Source organism: Phocoena sinus, chromosome 7 (genome assembly GCF_008692025.1).
Source record: "Phocoena sinus isolate mPhoSin1 chromosome 7, mPhoSin1.pri, whole genome shotgun sequence".
NCBI lineage: Eukaryota > Metazoa > Chordata > Mammalia > Artiodactyla > Phocoenidae > Phocoena > Phocoena sinus.
The window spans coordinates 33,799,845-33,819,080 of record NC_045769.1 but is presented as its reverse complement, the minus strand read 5'-3'; the positions used below and the strand labels follow the sequence as shown (position 1 = coordinate 33,819,080).

The 19,236-nt window shown below is 41.7% G+C and overlaps 1 protein-coding gene across 1 annotated transcript in view; it reads left to right on the top strand.

The window, feature by feature from the left end:
* KIAA2012 (KIAA2012 ortholog) overlaps positions 1-19,236 on the top strand; it is a 117,070-nt gene that overhangs the window by 42,622 nt on the left and 55,212 nt on the right. The window contains exons 12-13 of the mRNA XM_032638640.1: positions 3,787-3,860; positions 17,091-17,162. Coding sequence (XP_032494531.1) covers positions 3,787-3,860; positions 17,091-17,162 — 146 coding nt within the window. The remainder of the gene's footprint in view (positions 1-3,786; positions 3,861-17,090; positions 17,163-19,236) is intronic.

Sequence of the window (19,236 nt, the reverse complement as noted above, 5' to 3'; positions counted from 1 at the left end):
ACTGCACCCAAGTTTTGCCAAGCTGGGAACTTGGACCTTTTCTGTGTAGTGACATTTTAATTCTAGTTTTCATAACCTGGAGATCAGACTGTTGCTTTTGCATAATGTACATAGTGTCTCGTGACTAGAGTTTGCTTTGTTTTATAGTATCTGTACTCGTATTTTTCAAGAGCTATTTTGTAAATAGATGATATATTTCTCCCTTGAAAACACCATAAAAAGAAAAAGGCACCCAAAAAAAATGCATCTATAATAATACCTCCCATCCTAGATTGCATTGCTTTGTGACAACCAAACCAGATCATACGTGCAGTATATAATAAAGTATTAAGTAAAATTCCAATATAAAATATCATTGGACCTAAAAGAGAGAAGACCCATAATATCGTGTCCGACTCTTTAGATCAAATGGACAGAACGCCTACCATGTTCAAGGGAAACAGAAGGATGTTGATATCAAGAGCAAACATGCTCAGGCACATAAGTCATCTCATTCTATCATCCAATAATCCTTTGAAGGGAGTATTTTCATTCACATACCACAGGTGAGGAAACTGAAACACAGGAGGTTAACCCCCTTGTGCACATTGATCACACCTGGTGAGCAGCTGAGCTTATTCATTCCCAGGCCCGTCTATCCCAGATACTGTGCTCTTTTCTTCCCACTTCCCAGGGCTCAACCCCGGGCCCTGTGGCTGATGCCCCCAAGAACCTCACAGCCCCTGTGAGAAAAAATTCACAAGCAACTGACTCTTCTGCAAGGCAGAATGAGATGAGTGCCGTAACAGAGATCTCAACGACACGATGCAGGGGCCTCCAAGGAAGGAGCGATGAATTCTAACCTGGGGGACGAGGACGGATTTTTCCAGAGGAATCTCTATTTGTACTGACTTTAAAGAAACTGGTAGGGAATTCCCTGGTGGTCCAGTGGTTAGGACTTGGTGCTTTCACTGCTGGGGCCTGGGTTCGATCCCTGGTTGGGGAACTACGATCCCAAAAGCCTCGAGGCGCAGCCAAAATTTTTTTTAAATAAATATAAACAAAATTCTATTAAAAAAAAAAAAGAGGGACTTCCCTGGTGATCCAGTGGGTAAGACTCCGTGTTCCCAATGCAGGGGGCCTGGGTTCAATCCCTGGTTGGGGAACTAGATCCCGCATGCATGGTGCAACTAAGAAATCGCATGCTGCAACTAAAAGATCCCACATGCTGCAACTAAGACCCAGTGCAGCCAAAAGTAAAAAATAAATAAAAAATAAAACAAAGAAAGAAACTGGTAAAGTGGATAAACAGAGAAGAGAGAAAGACATGACCAGCTGAGGGACCAGCATGAACAAAGGCAAAGAGATAAGAAAGCAGAGTCCATGCGGGAAATGATGAGTAGCCTGTAAGAATGCCCCGTGCGGGGGCTTCATGGGGGGAGATGGGGCTGAAAGGCAGGCCAGGACCAGGCCAGGGAAGGCCTTGTGTGCCAGGATAGAGCTGAAATGCCGCCTTTTAGAAACAAGAAGTCACAGGTGCTTGAGGAAGGATGTCATGCAACCCACCCTGTGTGCCAGGAATAGGCAAGAGAAAAGGCCGAGTGCTCAGGCTACTGTAGAATCATCCAGACAGCAGCTGACCAGGGCCTGGATGGAAGGCAGTGGGCAGACGCAGGAGACGCGGCAAAGGGATAATCCCCAGGGCTGCCGACTGGATGTGGGGAGCCCACCCAGCACTCTGAGCAACCAGTGACAAACCTGTTTATAGTGTCTCTTTACAAAATTGGCTACAATTCTCATCTCCAATTTTCTACTCAAACTACCATTTTTCTGTTTTCACTTTCAGCTAAGAGGATGACTTTTGGGGTGTCTTGTGTACAATAATTAAGATAAAACAACAGTCAAGGCCTTGGAGCCCGAGTCACCCCACGGCGGCACACACAGGACCACAGCCCTCTCCCATGTGGCACTCAGCTCCAGTACTCCTTTTACTTAAAGTCAAACTCCCACCGACACACATAAAACATAAATTCCAGTGCTGAGTGCCTCTCAGCTTGTCATGCACTGTGGCTGTTTTCAGGCTTATGTGCTCTTGGGGAAGTGGCTGAGCTCCCCAGCAGTATTTACCCACAACTGTGGTAAATAATACGAGTTCTAAGGAAAAGCCTGATAGCAAATACTTGGGAGCTGTAAGGAAGAGGCAAAGCAGTAAGCAGTGATGGAGAGTGTTTGTATAACCCTCCTGCACCCTCTCACCCTGACACACATTGAGCTTTCTCTTTCATGATTGTTTTAGCCTCTTTTTCCCTTCCAACCACCGACCACTCAATTCTTTGAGGGAAAATTAGCATTCATTATGCAATTTATCTCTCTCTTTTTAATCCAGAGTGTCTGTCTCCAAGGTCCCTACTCAATAATTAATGTTTGTTCTCCTTTCCCATTCTCCAGAGCATCTATTCTTGAACTGTAAGGTCAACAATTAACACTAATTATGGCTTTTTCTCTCTCCAGTGTTGGTTCTCAGAATCCCAAGTTGCCCTGCTCAGCCTAAGTTACATGTGTGCACGTGGCTGCTTGTGTGCACATGAAGGTGGGAAAGCACCCAGGAGCAGGCTTCTCCAAGCCCCCCACTTTAGCAAATCAGTAAAACCAAACATTCTTTTTTGGCAATGTCTCTAGTATATGTATTATCATTAATGAGATGATGAAGCGTAAATATATACACATACATACATACATGTACTTGGAAGTGAGCTGGGGGGATAGTTAGATCTCAAAATCTTTTTCCTCCCTATTTCTATCTCCTTGATGTCTCATATCTCTGTCTGTCTGACATACACACGCAAACACCAAATTTCTCATTAAAAGTCATACCTCTTGGGCTTCCCTGGTGGCGCAGTGGTTGAGAGTCTGCCTGCTGATGCAGGGGACATGGGATCGTGCCCCGGTCCGGGAAGATCCCACATGCCACGGAGCGGCTGGGCCCGTGAGCTATGGCCGCTGAGCCTGCGCGTCCGGAGCCTGTGCTCCACAATGGGAGAGGCCACAACAGTGAGAGGCCCGCGCACTGCAAAAAAAAAAAAAAACAGCCATTCCTCCATTTCAGATTCACTCAGCTGATCTCCTTGCTATCTATTACCTCACCCCTAACTATCTTTCTCTGGTCTGTCATCCTAATTCTCCTCAGCCATTAAAACAGCATTATTTTAACTAGTGTTCCTTTTGACGGACAAGGACAGCTAGGAGAACGATTCTCATCAAAAGTGACTCTAAGAGATTGCAAAAAAAATTCATCAGGGCTGTGCAAAAGCCTATCTTTCTGGCTAGAATCAGATGGGCTAGAATCCCTCCTGTCTCCCTGGTCCAACCCTTGAATTTGCGCTACAGCTGGAAGCAGGGGCTCCTCACGTTTGTCTGTCATCTCCCCCCATCGCTGCATGCGCTGGGGTCCCGCAGCACATCTCCTGTTCAAATCTGGACATCTCCTCACAGTGGGTGTCAGGCATTAACTCTTTCATGCTCTTGTTCTGTCAAAAGTTCTCCTCTCAGAACTTAAGCATCACAGTACCTGCAGGGTTTCACCCTTAAACATCTTATAATAAATAAAAATATTATTTTCTTCAATGTTTTTTAAATCCTAGATCAACCTTCCCTCCATGATAGCATCTAAAGGTTTTCAAAACTATCTAATTCATTATGAGGCTTAGGCATCAAGCCATCCACTTTGTTTTCCCCGTCTTGGGGTAAGGAATAGCTCTTTTTCAAGACTTTTCCACACTCTCAGGTAAAACCCTTATTGTTTTTCAGCCTGTGAATCTGTCAATTCAAATACCAGCCGTGGAGAGGAGGAGTCTAGTATTCAACATCTTCTGAAAGGTAAGATTCTCCCCAACAGAGTCACCTCTACTTCTCCTCTATGTTATTTGACTCACATACATATTATTTCATACCCAGACCTCCAGAAACACACAATTTCTCCCCAAATATACTAATAAGTAGGAAAGAAGATTCATTTCTTGGAGAGCCTGAGAAATGGAGTATCCTCAAGAGTTACTCATGGGCAGCCCCGTGTGCTGTGGTCTGAGAAAGAAGAAAAGCCGACCCAAATGCCTGTGCTGAGCTGGCCCCGGAAGGAGAACTTGCAGAGATGTCCTGTGGGTTTCGCAGATCATACCGTGCATAACTCACATTGTAATGAAGTGAGCATTGTCTCCCAGAGTTGTGTACAGTTCAAACTGCACATCCACAAACTAGAAAGCTATCTGGAAAAGACTCTCGGGCTTGTATTCTAAATGGAGGACTGAGGCCAGTTCTGCCTCGTCCAAGGTTCCTTTGCAATTTCATTTCCCCCATGGAGAAATAAGCACAAGATGAGAGTGTAGCTCATCCTCCACCTACTGCCACTGCTGCTTCTGCTTCAAACCAGGGGTAAAGGACAAACTATGTAAAGACTTTCTCTCACTCCTAAAAATAGTCTTTCATTAATAGAGAAATGTGTGTGGTCTTCCTCACTGCTTATTTTGGGGCAGGCAATGATGAATCCTGCATGAGAGACCTGCTATAGCAACAGGAAACAAGGTCACAGATCGAGGGCTGGAGCCAGAGCTGGGTGGAGGGCACTGGTTTTGCTAGAGACTGCAAAACTAGAAGGAGAGCGGTCACCATCAAATGCTTGCCAATCTCAAAATCTGTAAGCAGAGAAATACTTGGGAGCCCAGCATTCTGCGTTACCCCTCTCATCATTCTCCTTGGGTGGACATCCTGACCGTGGTACGAAGAGTTTCAGGGTCATTTCTGTTCATTCTCACTTGTTGGCTAGAACTGGGCCGGAGCAGCTCTTAATAGGAGCCCACCAGCGAAAGATATGACGATGATGATGATAACTATCATTGCTATCTATCTTCATGCCAAACATTGTGCTGAGTGTTTTACATTCATTAATTCACTTCATCCTCATTGCAATGATATGAGGTAAATTCTATTATTATCCTCACTTTTCATCTAGGACAGTGTGGCTCAGAGAGGTTAAGGAACTAGCCCAAGGTCACACAACTAAGTGGTGAAGCTGGGATTTGAACCGTAGAAACCTACATTTTTACCACTATGCATGGTGACATCAATCTAAACAGGGACGTTTCCCAGACTCACAGATGCAGAGAACAGACCTGTGGTTGCCAAGGGATGGTGGTGTTGGGGGTGGAGGATTGGAGGTTTGAGATTAGCAGATGCAAAACTATTTATATATATATATAACAACAAGGTCCTACTGTACAGCACAGAGAACTGTATTCGATATCCTGTGATGAACCATAATGGAAAAGAATATGAAAAAGAATATATATATATACACAAAAAACCAAATCACTTTCCTGTACAGCAGAAATGAACATAACATTGTAAATCAACTATACTTCAATAAATTAAAAAATAATAAACAGGCACCTGTTTCCATCTGACAATATGTGAGACTTTAGGAAGTTCCTGATTTCATAATAACTCATACTCATAAATGACTTCTGTTGCACATCCTTTTGTCCCTCCAATTCCCCTTACTTAGCATCAGACACCCTTTTGTGGGTAACACTGAAAATGATTTGCAACTTTTAGAGATATGGGGGGAAGCTGAAACCCAGTAGAAACAATTTGGAAGAACCAAACTCCTCAGACAGATTATCAAGCCAGATAGGCCTGTTTACAGGGTAGCTCTCCAGACCAAAAATATCCTTCCTAATATGGCTGAAAATGTTACAATTTCACTTCATTCTCCTATTAAAGTCTCACTAATAATAGATTCACTTTGAATTCTGAAGTAGTCTCTTAAAAAGCTGATACTTCTGAGAAGCTAACAATCATTCACACTTCAGTAAAAATGTATTGAATCAGATGGCTGTCCTCTTGTAACCTAGCTGAGAAGAGCTGCTCTGAGGGACTAAAAATTCTGACGGGATGGGAACAGAGGTGGATAATTTGGGAGTAAGTGGAGTCTTAAGGGTTGAAACATACCTGCCTGTTGGGGTACCCTGGAGGGCTTGTATGAACAGAAGAATATTAGCTATATGGAAAAAGAGGCACACAGAGAAAAGAACATAAAGGGAAATGGTAAAGTGACAAAGACAAACTTGAGCTATTTCAGAATTGCCCCATGGCAAGCTTTATATCCAGGAAAGGGAAATAAAACTTTTCTTCCTTGTCTTCTCTACTCCTAGTAACTAAACGACCTTGGGCTAATGCAAATCTCTTTCTCATTTCCAAGCTTTTGAACACACAGTTCCCTTTGCCTGAGCATAATTCCTCATCTCCTCCTATCCCCTAACATCTTTTTTTTAATTGTGGTAAAATACACATAACGTAAAATTTGCCATCTTAACAATTTTTAAGTGTATGGTTCAGTAGTGTTCAGTAGATTCATGTTGCTGTGTAGCCAGTCTCCAGAACTCTTTCATCTTGCAAAACTGAAAATCTATATCTATTAAATAACTCCCCATTGCAATGGGACTACCCATAGAAGCACAGAATACCTGCTGCAGGGCTTAGAATAGAGGAAATTTATCTGTTCCCTTGATTTGCTCAAAGACCTTAACAAAAAATTCTTACATCTCTGAGCTTAACACTCCCTATTTGTTTGTAAGAAAATGGATATAACACTACTCTGAAAATACCAGATACCCCCTGGAATTGAGTTCAAAGAGCTATTTATTTATTTATTTTTAAATTTAGATATTTAGAAGACCCTCAAACAAGCACATACGCACAAACACACACACACACACACACACACACACACACGACAGAGAGAATAGGAGACAGAGAATCTTCCAACAGTCTTCCAGGGGATCACAACTCAACACCTCTCTACACTTCACTTTCCCCTTGGATTTTTTTTTTTTAATTTTTTTTTTTTTATACAGCAGGTTCTTATTAGTCATCAGTTTTATACACATCAGTGTATACATGTCAACCCAATCGCCAAATTCATCACACCACCACCACCGCCCCCCCGACACTTTCCCCCTTGGTGTCCATACATTTGTTTTCTACATCTGTGTCTCAGTTTCCGCCCTGCAAACCAATTTATCTGTACCATTTTTCTAGGTTCCACGTATATGTGTTAATATACGATATTTGTTTTTCTCTTTCTGACTTACTTCACTCTGTATGACAGTCTCTAGATCCATCCACGTCTCAACAAATGACCCAATTTTCTTCCTTTTTATGGCTGAGTAATATTCCATTGTATATATGTACCACTTCTTCTTTATCTGTTCATCTGTCGATGAGGATTTAGGTTGCTTCCATGACCTGGCTATTGTAAATAGTGCTGCAATGAACATTGGGGTGCATGTCTTTTTGAATTATGGTTTGCTCTGGGTATATGCCCAGGAGTGGGATTGCTGGGTCACATGGTAATTCTATTTTTAGTTTTCTAAGGAACCTCCATACTGTTCTCCATAGTGGCTGTTACCAATTTGCATTCCCACCAACAGTGCAAGAGGGTTCCCTTTTCTCCACACCCTCTCCAGCATTTGTTGTTTGTAGATTTTCTGATGATGCCCATTCTAACTGGTGTGAGGTGATACCTCATTGTAGTTTCCATTTGCATTTCTCTAATAATAAGTGATGCTGAACAGCTTTTCATGTGCTTCTTGGCCACCTGTATGTCTTCTTTGGAGAAATGTCTATTTAGGTCTTCTGCCCATTTTTGGATTGGGTTGTTTGTTTCTTTAATATTGAGCTCCATGAGCTGTTTATATATTTTGGGAGATTAATCTTCGGTCTGTTGATTCATTTGCAAATATTTTCTCCCATTCTCAGGGTTTTCTTTTCATCTTGTTTATGGTTTCCTTTACTGTGCAAAAGCTTTTTTTTTTTTTTTTTTTTGTGGTACGCAGGCCTCTCACTGTTGTGGCCTCTCCCGTTGTGGAGCACAGGCTCCGGAAGCGCAGGCTCAGCGGCCATGGCTCACGGGCCTAGCTGCTCCGCAGCATGTGGGATCTTCCCAGACCGAGACATGAACCCGTGTCCCCTGCATCAGCAGGCAGACTCTCAACCACTGCGCCACCAGGGAAGCCCCTGCAAAAGCTTTTAAGTTTCATTAGGTCCTCCTTGTCTCGTTCCTGATCTTTGAGGAAATGCTTTCAGTTTTTCAGCATTCAGAATGATGTTTGCTGTGGGTTTGTTGTATATGGCCTTTATTATGTTGAGGTAGGTTCCCTCTATGCCCACTTTCTGGAAAGTTTTTATCATAAATGGGTGTTGAATTTTGTCAAAAGCTTTTTCTGCATCTATTGAGATAATTAAATGGTTTTTCTTCTTCAACTTGTTAATATGGTGTATCACATTGATTGATTTGCATATACTGAAGAATCCTTGCATCCCTGGGATAAATCCCACTTGATCATGGTGTATGATCCTTTTAATGTGTTGTTGGATTCTGTTTGCTAGTATTTTGTTGAGGATTTTTGCATCTATATTCCTCAGTGATATTGGTCTGTAATTTTCTTTTTTTTGTAGTATCTTTGTCTGGTTTTCGGATCAGGGTGATGGTGGCCTCATAGAATGAGTTTGGGAGTGTTCCTTCCTCTGCAATTTTTTGGAAGAGTTTGAGAGTATGGGTGTTAGCTCTTCTCTAAATGTTTGATAGAATTCACCTGTGAAGCCATCTGGTGCTGGACTTTTGTTTGTTGGAAGATTTTTAATGACAGTTTCAATTTCATTACTTGTGATTGGTCTGTTCATATTTTTCTATTTCTTCCTGGTTCAGTCTTGGAAGGTTATACCTTTCTAAGAATTTGTCCATTTCTTCCAGGCTGTCCATTTTATTGGCATAGAGTTGCTTGTAGTAGTCTCTAGGATGCTTTGTATTTCTGCAGTGTCTGTTGTAACTTCTCCTTTTTCATTTCTAATTTTATTTGATTTGAGTACTCTTCCTCCTTTTCTTGATGAGTCTGGCTAATGATATATCAATTTTTGTTTATCTTCTCAAAGAAACCAGCTTTTAGTTTTATTGATCTTTGCTATTATTTTCTTTGTTTCTATTTCATTTATTTCTGCTCTGATCTTTCTTTCCTTCTGCTAACTTTGGGTTTGTTTGTTCTTCTTTCTCTAGTTCCTTTAGGTGTAAGGTTAGATGTTTATCTGAGATTTTTCTTGTTTCTTGAGGTTGGCTTGTATAGCTATAAACTTCCCTCTTAGAACTGCTTTTGCTGCAGCCCATAGGCTTGGGATCGTCGTGTTTTCATTGTCATTTGTCTCTAGGTATTTTTTGATTTCCTCTTTGATTTCTTCAGTGACCTCTTGGTTATTTAGTAACGTATTGTTTAGCCTCCAGGTGTTTGTGTTTTTATGTTTTTTTTCCCTGTAATTGATTTCTAATCTCATAGCATTGTGGTCAGAAAAGATGCTTGATATGATTTCAATTTTCTTAAATTTATTGAAGCTTGATTTGTGACTGAAGACATGATCTATCCTGAAGAATGTTCTGTGTGCACTTGAGAAGAAAGTGTAATCTGCTGTTTTTTTGATGGAATGACCTTATATTATCAATTAAATCGATCTGGTCTATTGTGTCATTTAAAGCTTCTGTTTTCCTTATTTATTTTCATTTTGGATGATGTGTCCATTGGTGTAAGTGAGGTGTTAATGTCCCCCACTATTATTGTGTTACTGTCGATTTCCTCTTATATAGCTGTTAGCAGTTGCTTTATGTATTGAGGTGCTCCTATATTGGGTGCATATATATTTATAATTGTATTATCTTCTTCTTGGATTTGATCCCTTTATCATTATGTAGTGTCCCTTCCTTGTCTCTTGTAACATTCTTTATTTTAAAGTCTATTTTATCTGATATGAGTATTGCTACTCCAGCTTTCTTTTGATTTCCATTTGCATGGAATATCTTTTTCCATCCTCTCACTTTCAGTCTGTATGTGTCCCTAGGTCTGAAGTGGGTCTCTTGGAGACAGCATATACATGGTCTTGCTTTTGTATCCATTCAGCAAGCCTGTGTCATTTGGTTGGAGCATTTAATCCATTCACGTTTAAGGTAATTATCCCTATGTATGTTCCTATGACCATTTTCTTAATTGTTTTGGGTTTGCTTTTGTAGGTCCTTTTCTTCTCTTGTGTTTCCCACTTAGAGAAGTTCCTTTAGCATTTGTTGTAGAGCTGGTTTGGTGGTGCTGAATTCTCTTAGCTTTTGCTTGTCTGTAAAGCTTTTGATTTCTCCATCGAATCTGAATGAGATACTTGCCGGGTAGAATAATCTTGGTTGTAGGTTCTTCCCTTTCATCACTTTAAGTATATCATGCCACTCCCTTCTGGCTTGTAGAATTTCTACTGAGAAATCAGCTGTTAACCTTATGGGAGTTCCCTTGTATGTTATATGTTGTTTTTTCCTTGCTGCTTTCAATAATTTTTCTTTGTCTTTAATTTTTGATTAAAGACAATTTGATTATTATGTGTCTCGGCGTGTTTCTCCTTGGGTTTATCCTATATGGGACTCTCTGCGCTTCCTGGACTTGGGTGGCTATTTCCTTTCCCATGTTAGGGAAGTTTTCAACTATAATCTCTTCAGATATTTTCTCGGGTCCTTTCTCTCTCTCTTCTCCTTCTGGGACCCCTATAATGCAAATGTTGTTGTGTTTAGTGTTGTCCCAGAGCTCTCTTAGGCTGTCTTCATTTCTTTTCATTGTTTTTTCTTTATTCTGTTCCGCAGCAGTGAATTCCACCATTCTGTCTTCCAGGTCACTTATCCGTTCTTCTGCCTCAGTTATTCTGCTATTGATTCCTTCTAGTGTAGTTTTCATTTCAGTTATTGTATTGTTCATCTCTGTTTGTTTGTTCTTGAATTCTTCTAGGTCTTTGTTAAACATTTCTTGCATCTTCTCGATCTTTGCCTCCATTCTTTTTCCGAGGTCCTGGATCATCTTCACTATCATTATTCTGAATTCTTTTTCTGGAAGGTTGCCTATCTCCACTTCATTTAGTTGTTTTTCTGGGGTCTTATCTTGTTCCTTCATCTGGTACATAGCCCTCTGCTTTTTCATCTTGTCTTTCTGTGAATGTGGTTTTTGTTCTACAGGCTGCAGGATTGTAGTTCTTCTTGAAAGAGCAGTTTAAAACATCTCTTCATTGGAATCTATAGAGCTTTTACAACTTTTTGTTTTCTTTTTGGTCTTTTGTTCTTAAGGAATATTTTCAGTAGGTAGTCTGTGAGAATTGTTTCACATTACATGTATTTTTGATGTATTTGTGGGAGGAGGTAAGCTCCACGTCCTTCTATTCTGCAATCTTGATCTCCGCCTCAAGGAATATTTTCAGATAAAAATGATAGAATTTTTTAAAATTATATAGATGGCAGACTTGGGTATTTGTGGACTTGAAAGCCAGTTTTGACTATTTGCAATGACTTCAGAAGTCAGAGACACATACAATTTGTCATTTTACGGAGGCAGGAAGTCAAATCATAGATATGGCAAGGCTGGGAGAGAGAAGACCATCACTAAGCTAGTGAATACACCCAGCCAACCTCAGCGTTGTGGTCTGTATTCACTGTTACATGTGCAAGAGCTCTTGTGAAGTTATTTTTTAAAAAGAAGAACATTGATTTTTAAAAAAATTTTTATTGGAGTATAGTTGATTTACAATGTTGTGTTAGTTTCACGTATACAGCAAAGTGAATCAGTTATACATATACATATATCTGCTCTTTTTTTAGATTCTTTTCCCATGTAGGCCATTACAAAGTATTGAGTAGAGTTCCCTATGCTGTATAGTATGTTATTAGTTATCTATTTTACATATAGTAGTGTGTATATGTCAATCCCAACCTCCCAATTTATCTCCCCCCACCCCCATGTCCTGGTAACCATTACATTTGTTTCCACATCTATGACTCTACTTCTGTTTTTGTTTTTCGTTTTTTTTAAGATTCTTTTCCCATGTAGGCCATTATAGAGTACTGAGTAGAGCTCCCTGTGCTGTAGAGCAGGTTATTGTTAGTTATCTATTTTATATATAGTAATATGTATATGTCAGCCCCAATCTCACAATTTATCCCTCCTCCCCACCCCCATCCCGATTCTATTTTTAATGGCCCTATAAAGTAGGCCAATTTCTGGGACTGGTGATGGAATTAAGAGAAAATGGTCTAACAATTTGATGATTCTCTGCCAAAAAATAGTTTTATAAATCACTCTAATCCTTTATCTATCAACTCATTAAGAGTCTGAAGAACTCCCCCTCCTTTTTCATTTCTACTTTAGTTTTACTGGTCATATGAATACACGCTAGTGATATTCACAAATCTAAGGACTCTTGAAACTCTCAGGATGTGTCCCTCCTAAAGCCAGGATCCACTGTCCATTTAGTGTATGATATGCATGAGGAATCAGGACCTTGCTCAAGCAGTGAAGTCATGCCACTCTGCGGCATGTGGGATCTTCCCAGACCGGGGCACGAACCCGTGTCCCCTGCATCAGCAGGCGGACTCTCAACCATTGCGCCACCAGGGAAGCCCAGCACAATGCATTTTAAAGCTGGTATGGATTTCAAGATGTCTGTGTGTGTATATATCAGCTATATTTCTCAACTATAATAAAGTTGAGAATATTAAGTTTTGTTCTGTCAGAGTGATCAAAAAATAACTTTTATTAACTAGTAATCCATAACTACTGTCTTCTGTTTCATCACTCTTCAGACATTTGTGTTATCTTCTCATCAAAAAGACCATAAAGAAGCATGAGGCTTTTCTTAAGGATATTTTTCCTCCTGCTTCTCTCTTGCTTCTTTCACACATCTCCCTGTGGCCTAAGGATTTACATTTGCTGTTGCCTTCATTCCTAGCAATTACTCATTTGAAAATTAATGAAGACACCAGCATCAGAACATGTCCGATAGAAAGAATTAGTGTGTCTGTTTTACAGAGCACATAAAGATTGCTCATTCATTCACTCAGGAAACAGTGGTTGACCATCTACTAATGCCAAATAATGTGCTGGGCATAAGGATTCAGTTTAGAGATGAAGTCCATGCCTTAAAGTCATCCACAGTAGTGGAGTGTGCTGAGAGCTATGGATGAGCACAGGCTAACTCAGCCTAGAGTTTAGGAAGGCTTTTGGAAGGAGAGGACACCTAAGCTGAGTTTCTAAGGATATATGTAGGAACTAGCCAAGTAGAAAAGAGGAAAGAATGCTCCAGGGAAAAGGACCATATCAAGGTTAGAGAACATGGTGGCATGGGAGAAATGTAAGCAGCCTGTAATGCCTGGACCCCAAGGTACATGTAGGGGAGGAAGTAGTGAGAAAGACAGCTGGTGGGGTAGGCTGTAGCCAGATCATGAAGGCCCATAAGCAGCAACTAAGGGATTTATCCTAAAGATTGTGAGATCCTGTTTACACAGAAACTGACATAACCAGATTTTTATTTTAGAGAAATGACTCTCCCGGCTATGTAGAGAATGGATTGAAGGGGGTAAGATCAGAGGCTGGGAGACCAGATATCTGCATTTGTTTGAGAGCAAGTGACCAAGAACAATATTTTCTGCAGAATACTGAATTGAATTGGTTGGCTGCTTTGTATGTAGCTCTACCTTCAGCCTCTTTTTTGAATTCCCTTCTTCCATACCATCTTCCACTACAGGTATCCTTATTAATCCTATGATGTATATCGATTGGAGGGTTTCTCGTGTAGTTGATATTTTATTGCTACACAACTCGAATTTCAATTCCGTCATCTAGCTTTCCTTCTATTTGGGGCTTGGTAAACTGCCACGTACCTTTGGACCTCTCCATAAAAAATAATTTATGAACTTTTGAGAGAAGTTGGTGTTCCCAAAGCTAGACTCTTGAGACTGAGCAAGCCTTGGTCTAAGAAGATATAAGTAAGTAAAAGAAGTTATTCCAAATTGGAAGAAAAATATTGTCCTTGTATTTACGAGGCATTTCCATATTTAAATTCAGACTGACTCATATCTTCTAGATCTACTTGGCTCCTTTAATAGAGCTCCCTGGGGTATGTCTTTAGGCTGGAGACTTTCTCAGGTCTTAAGCAACTGTTTGATATGCCCATCTCACCCTCCTCCTCAACCAGGAAGATTTAAAGTGAAAATGTGTAGCATAAACAAGGTCTTAAATCTTGTTCCAATAATTTGATGATGACAATACCAAAAGGCCAATCTTTGGTCCTGATCTCCTGCATTAAACAAACAGACTCAAGATTGGTCCTGATCTCCTGCATTAAACAAACAGACTCAAGACATCAAGACTGATGAAAGCTCTACAGGTCATAGGCATCTTGAGTCTTATTATATAAGTAAAGAAGGAAAGATCAGCAGGGCTATGTAAAAGGACCAGAATTATCCTTCCTTTTATGGTTATTTTCTACTGGGAAGAATTTTTTTTAACAACCTGGAATATGCATTTTCCATTTTCGACCAAAAATACAAAACCATGAAGGTACAGAGGCTGACTTTTAGGCCTCCTCCCATTGGCTTCTGCTGCAAGTCCACATGCAAAGCTGTGAGAAGGCAAAGGTACTTTCTGAGATCTGTTTGGCAATGGATACATCCCCTCCTCAATGATGAACTACTGAAAGTTATGGGGGGAGTTCTATGAGTGCACACTAGTGGTCAAAAGGTACTCGTGGCTCAGAAATGGTATGTGTGGAAAAAGACCCTACACATAACTTAGAGGCTCCTGCCAGCACTTTCGATAGCTCCTGCCCTTGTACCTACCAAATGTTTGGCCACTTGGCGCCTGCAGGTCTGATGTTCTCTCACAAGCCCTGACACGCATCTAGGAAGGAATTAGGTGGTCCACTGTGTCTGATAAGGTGACTTTCTGGAGTTCAGTCTCTATTTTGATATCAGATGAGCATCCTATACCAAGGGAAATAAATATTCTGAAACAATGGGAATATGACTATGTTTCATTTTTATTTAAAACAATAACAACTTGGGAATTAAACATGGCCAACATAGGCTGAAATAGAAGTTTTAAGGCACCCATATTCCATGCTAGCATCAGATGCTCTTTCCTCCTTTTCAAGTTTTGAGTGTTTGCTGAAGGATCCCATGATTTGAAGAAGGCAGAAGAGGTTTGGGATGAGACCCCATCTAGTAAGGGTCATCTCTGAAACTGCCTGATTATCTGGTGGGAATGCTATCTCCTTGCTAAAAGCCTGTGGCTAGATTAATGCTAGCGTTTGAAAATCTACTCAGGCCTGATGGTGGGCGGCCAGGGAAAGAATGTGTTTTCTGTTTATCTCTTTCGTGGCAGAAATGTTCATCACAGAAAGACTCTGAGCTCCCAGTTTCAGGCAGGCCTGGAAGCTGTGTCGTCTGTAGTCTGTGAATGTACACACCAGCTCCGGAATAATGGGAAAGAACTAGGCCTGTGTTCACAGCCAGTTGCCTGCATTGGTTGATGGGTCAGTTTCTTCAACTTGATAAGAGGGGTAGATTCTGCCACATGGTTCAGGGAGAAAGTTTACCACCCCCATTGCTTTATCTCCCAGGAATGCAGTTTGAGTTGTGTCTCCTCCTTGACAGCTCGGACCTCAGTAAATTACCAGGGTTTTAACCCAAGAAATGGAGAAGTCTTAAGCAATTTTTCAGTCTCCTATCTAAAAAATGTGTTTACATTTCTTGAACTCTGGCTGACTGATTCATTCTCCTGGTGTTGCAAGAACTTTCCTTATGCATTAGAATTTATTTATAAGTTTCATTTCTAAGAGACCCATGGTTCCTTCCAAGCCACAGTGAAGTGAAACCTCATCGCAACACAATTCTGTTGGGCTGGATTTGTGCAGAGGATGGATCGGGGCCAAGCAGCTGTGATGTGGCAAGACCAAGTGAGGTTAACAGGGAGGCAGTGTGAGGTGGAGGGGAGAGTAGGAGAGGCTAAGTCAGGAGGTCGGGGTTCAGGTTCTGGGCTTGCGCTCTTTCAAGGTATGGCCTTGAGTCAGTCACATGAAGTCACTCTCTGGGCCTCAGTTTCCCCAGCTGTCTTAAATAAGAAATGTTTTAAATCTGTGCAGAAGCTATTTTCAAACAAGATAGATGAGAACAGCTGAGAAACAACAGAAAAGGGAAGGTCAGCCCACAAAGGAATGAGTAGAGGCTTTAGGTCAAAGAGGCAAAGATGCAGAATCACATATGGCCGACTCTTAACAGAGCTACTTAGGAGTAGCAAGTATGTAAAGAACTTTTTGTTGGACACTGGTCCCACACAAGAGACTAAAATCCTTGTCAGGGGAGCCATGCACTTAGCTAAATCTGTCTCTCAAATAAACATTCCTTTATAAACATTAAATTTACTTTCTTAGGGGAAAAAAGGAAAACAAAATCAATCCTATCCCTTTTGCAGCATGAGGTTTGAGTGAGGCAGTCTTGGACTCAAATCCTTACTCAAAACCTCACTAGTTGTTACATCCTTGGGTGGGTTACTTTTATCTTTCGAGCCTCAGCTTTCGGACCTATAGAGAGTATGATAACACAATAACACAATCATGGAGGAGAGTCGTGCAGATTACACGCCAACCACATATCAGTGTCTGTGTAGTGCCTGCTTCAGGGTGAGCGCCATGATTCCATTAGTCCCCTCCCATCAGCCCCCCTTTTGGCCTCTGCCTGTTTGCTTCATGTTTCACTTCTCCTGTTGCCCTTCCACAACATGAGGGAAAAGGGAGGTCTCTGATCTCTCTATCTGGAAGGTTGCAGAAGCATTTTCTTACCTCAGTGAAGTAGGATCATACAAAATCTATATTCAACAGGATCAGCAGATTTTTTCCATCAATATTTCCTTCTTAATTTCAGCTTTATCTGAATTTTAGTAGCACAAAGAATATACTTTTGTTCTTTTAAAGAGCAACCAAAACAAGAAAAGAGAAATTTGAATATAAAGTCTCAACACTATATTTAAGGTGGCATATAGACTGTGCTGTAGAGGTTACATGTGTTATTTGGTGAGTAAATATGAATGCCATAGGCATGTGTGTGTTTCCAATCTACACATACGAGCTAGGTGTGTACGGGTGTGGTATATATAAAAATTCATGAGACCTAGGTCTGACAACCTTGACCCTTTTCTCTCTGATTTTCATCATAGCTAAACACTGAATCCAGAACTGATCTTCGCATGAATCTTAATGAAACCTCACCTTTGACCCAAAAGCCAGAGAAGCAGGTACAGTACTGACTCTGCATGAGCATGATACTGGACTTTGGGGTTGTTGACCCTACTTGCTGTGTGACCTTGGGTGAGATTCTTCACCTCTCTGGGCCTCATTTGCCTCATCAATTAAATGAGACAAGTAGACTATAAAATCACAAATGTTCCTTAACTCATAGACTTGGAATGTCTTAACTCAACTTGGACTGTTTGTCTGGCTCTTCGCGTGTGCAAATAAGCTGAATAGGCCTTTCCCTGACTTCTGCAAAGTCAAAAAGGGAACAAGGAAACACAGAAAGGCATCCTCCAGCGAGCAGTAGGCACTTAGACTTTGTGCCAATGGGCCCATTTTTCTACTCCAATTCTCATTCCTAATAGGGAGGAAAAAATAGCAATCAAGAAAAAAATGCAAGGATACTGTGAAGAAAGGGAAAAAATGCTTTATCTGAATAGATTAAGAATACCGGGCTTCCCTGATGGCGCAGTGGTTGAGAATCTGCCTGCTAATGCAGGGGACACGGGTTCGAGCCCTGGTCTTGGGAAGATCCCACGTGCCGCGGAGCAACTAGGCCCATGAGCCACAACTACTGAGCCTGCACATCTGGAGCCTGTGCTCCGCAACGAGAGGCCGCGGACAGTGAGAGGCCCGTTGCACCGCGATGAAGAGTGGTCTCCGCTTGCCACAACTAGAGAAAGCCCTCGCACAGAAACAAAGACCCAACATAGCCATAAATGAATAAATTAATTAAAAAAAAAAAGAATATGTACCAAAGTTGATTTAACATTTGCCCATGTCAGATACATAAAAGGAACCCAATTTAAATATATATATATATATATATATATATATATATATATATTAGTGGTTCAAGGACGTATGTTCGCAAATATTTATAAATTTGTTCCTTCGGTTGAAGCTTTGAGGCTGGCACTGTCCTTCAGATTCACTCTAGAGAGACAACTCAGGGGAAATTCCTAGAGCTTCCCGGGTCTCAGAGAAGCTGGGCAGAAGCCCCACAGCCCAGGGCTTTCTCAGGTGTCCCCCTGCTGGGCGACAGCAGGATGGCGGGACTGGGGGTGGCACCGGCATGGTCTCTGTTTCTCCCTTATCTCCAACTTCCTGACTTTCTCCTCTTCCCTCACACTCATTAAATAAACAGTAATAATAAAGGTAGCTTTGTTTTCCTGTGTGTGCCTAGCCGCTTCTGAGGAAGAACCTGAGCTCTCCCTGTTAGGACCCTGGGCCCGGGTCAGGCCTCCCCTGCGCTGAAACACAGCACCAGTCGACCCTTACCGCTACTGAGGAACCACAGAACCAACATTTGCATGTTTTTGTTTTTGTTTACGTGCCTGCTTTCAAGACCCCTTTATAAGGGATCTAGAAGGTTTTCTTTTTCAAGAGAGTCTGTGACTGAGGAAAATGTGCTGTCATTCGATAATTCCCACAACTGCAAAGGCCTTGCAAATACCTCATATACCCTAAACTCTCCAAATTCACACAGCCCCGTGGTTGTATTCCAGGAGACCTCATATCACCTGCAATAAAAGAGTGGCTCAGGGCTTCCCTGGTGGCCCAGTGGTTGAGAGTCCACCTGCCGATGCAGGGGACGCGGGTTCGTGCCCCAGTCTGGGAAGATCCCACATGCCTCGGAGCGGCTGGGCCCGTGAGCCATGGCCGCTGGAGCCTGCGCGTCCGGAGCCTGGGCTCCGCAACAGGAGAAGCCACAACAGTGGAGAGGCCCGCGTTCCGCAAAAAAAAAAAAAAGAGTGGCTCAGTCATGTCAAATTAAGTCCTAGACTGAATTATGAACCTTCCAGTCAGAAAGAGGAACAGGCAGACTGAGGGTCTTCAGCTCTAATCCTGGCTTTCCCCTGCGCAGCCGTGGCAAACCAGCTCCCTCGGGGCATTGCCTGTGGCCTCCCTGGTGAAAGGAGGGGGGTTGTTCCCACCAGTTGGTTTATTCAAGTCGCAGTAGTCTTATTTCCTTTAGTAGTAGCCCCCAAAGCAAAACCATCTGAGGAAAAGTATAGGAAAGCCCCACCAGCCCCCAACACAGAGAAAGGGGGGGTGGGGTCCGGGAGGGGATGG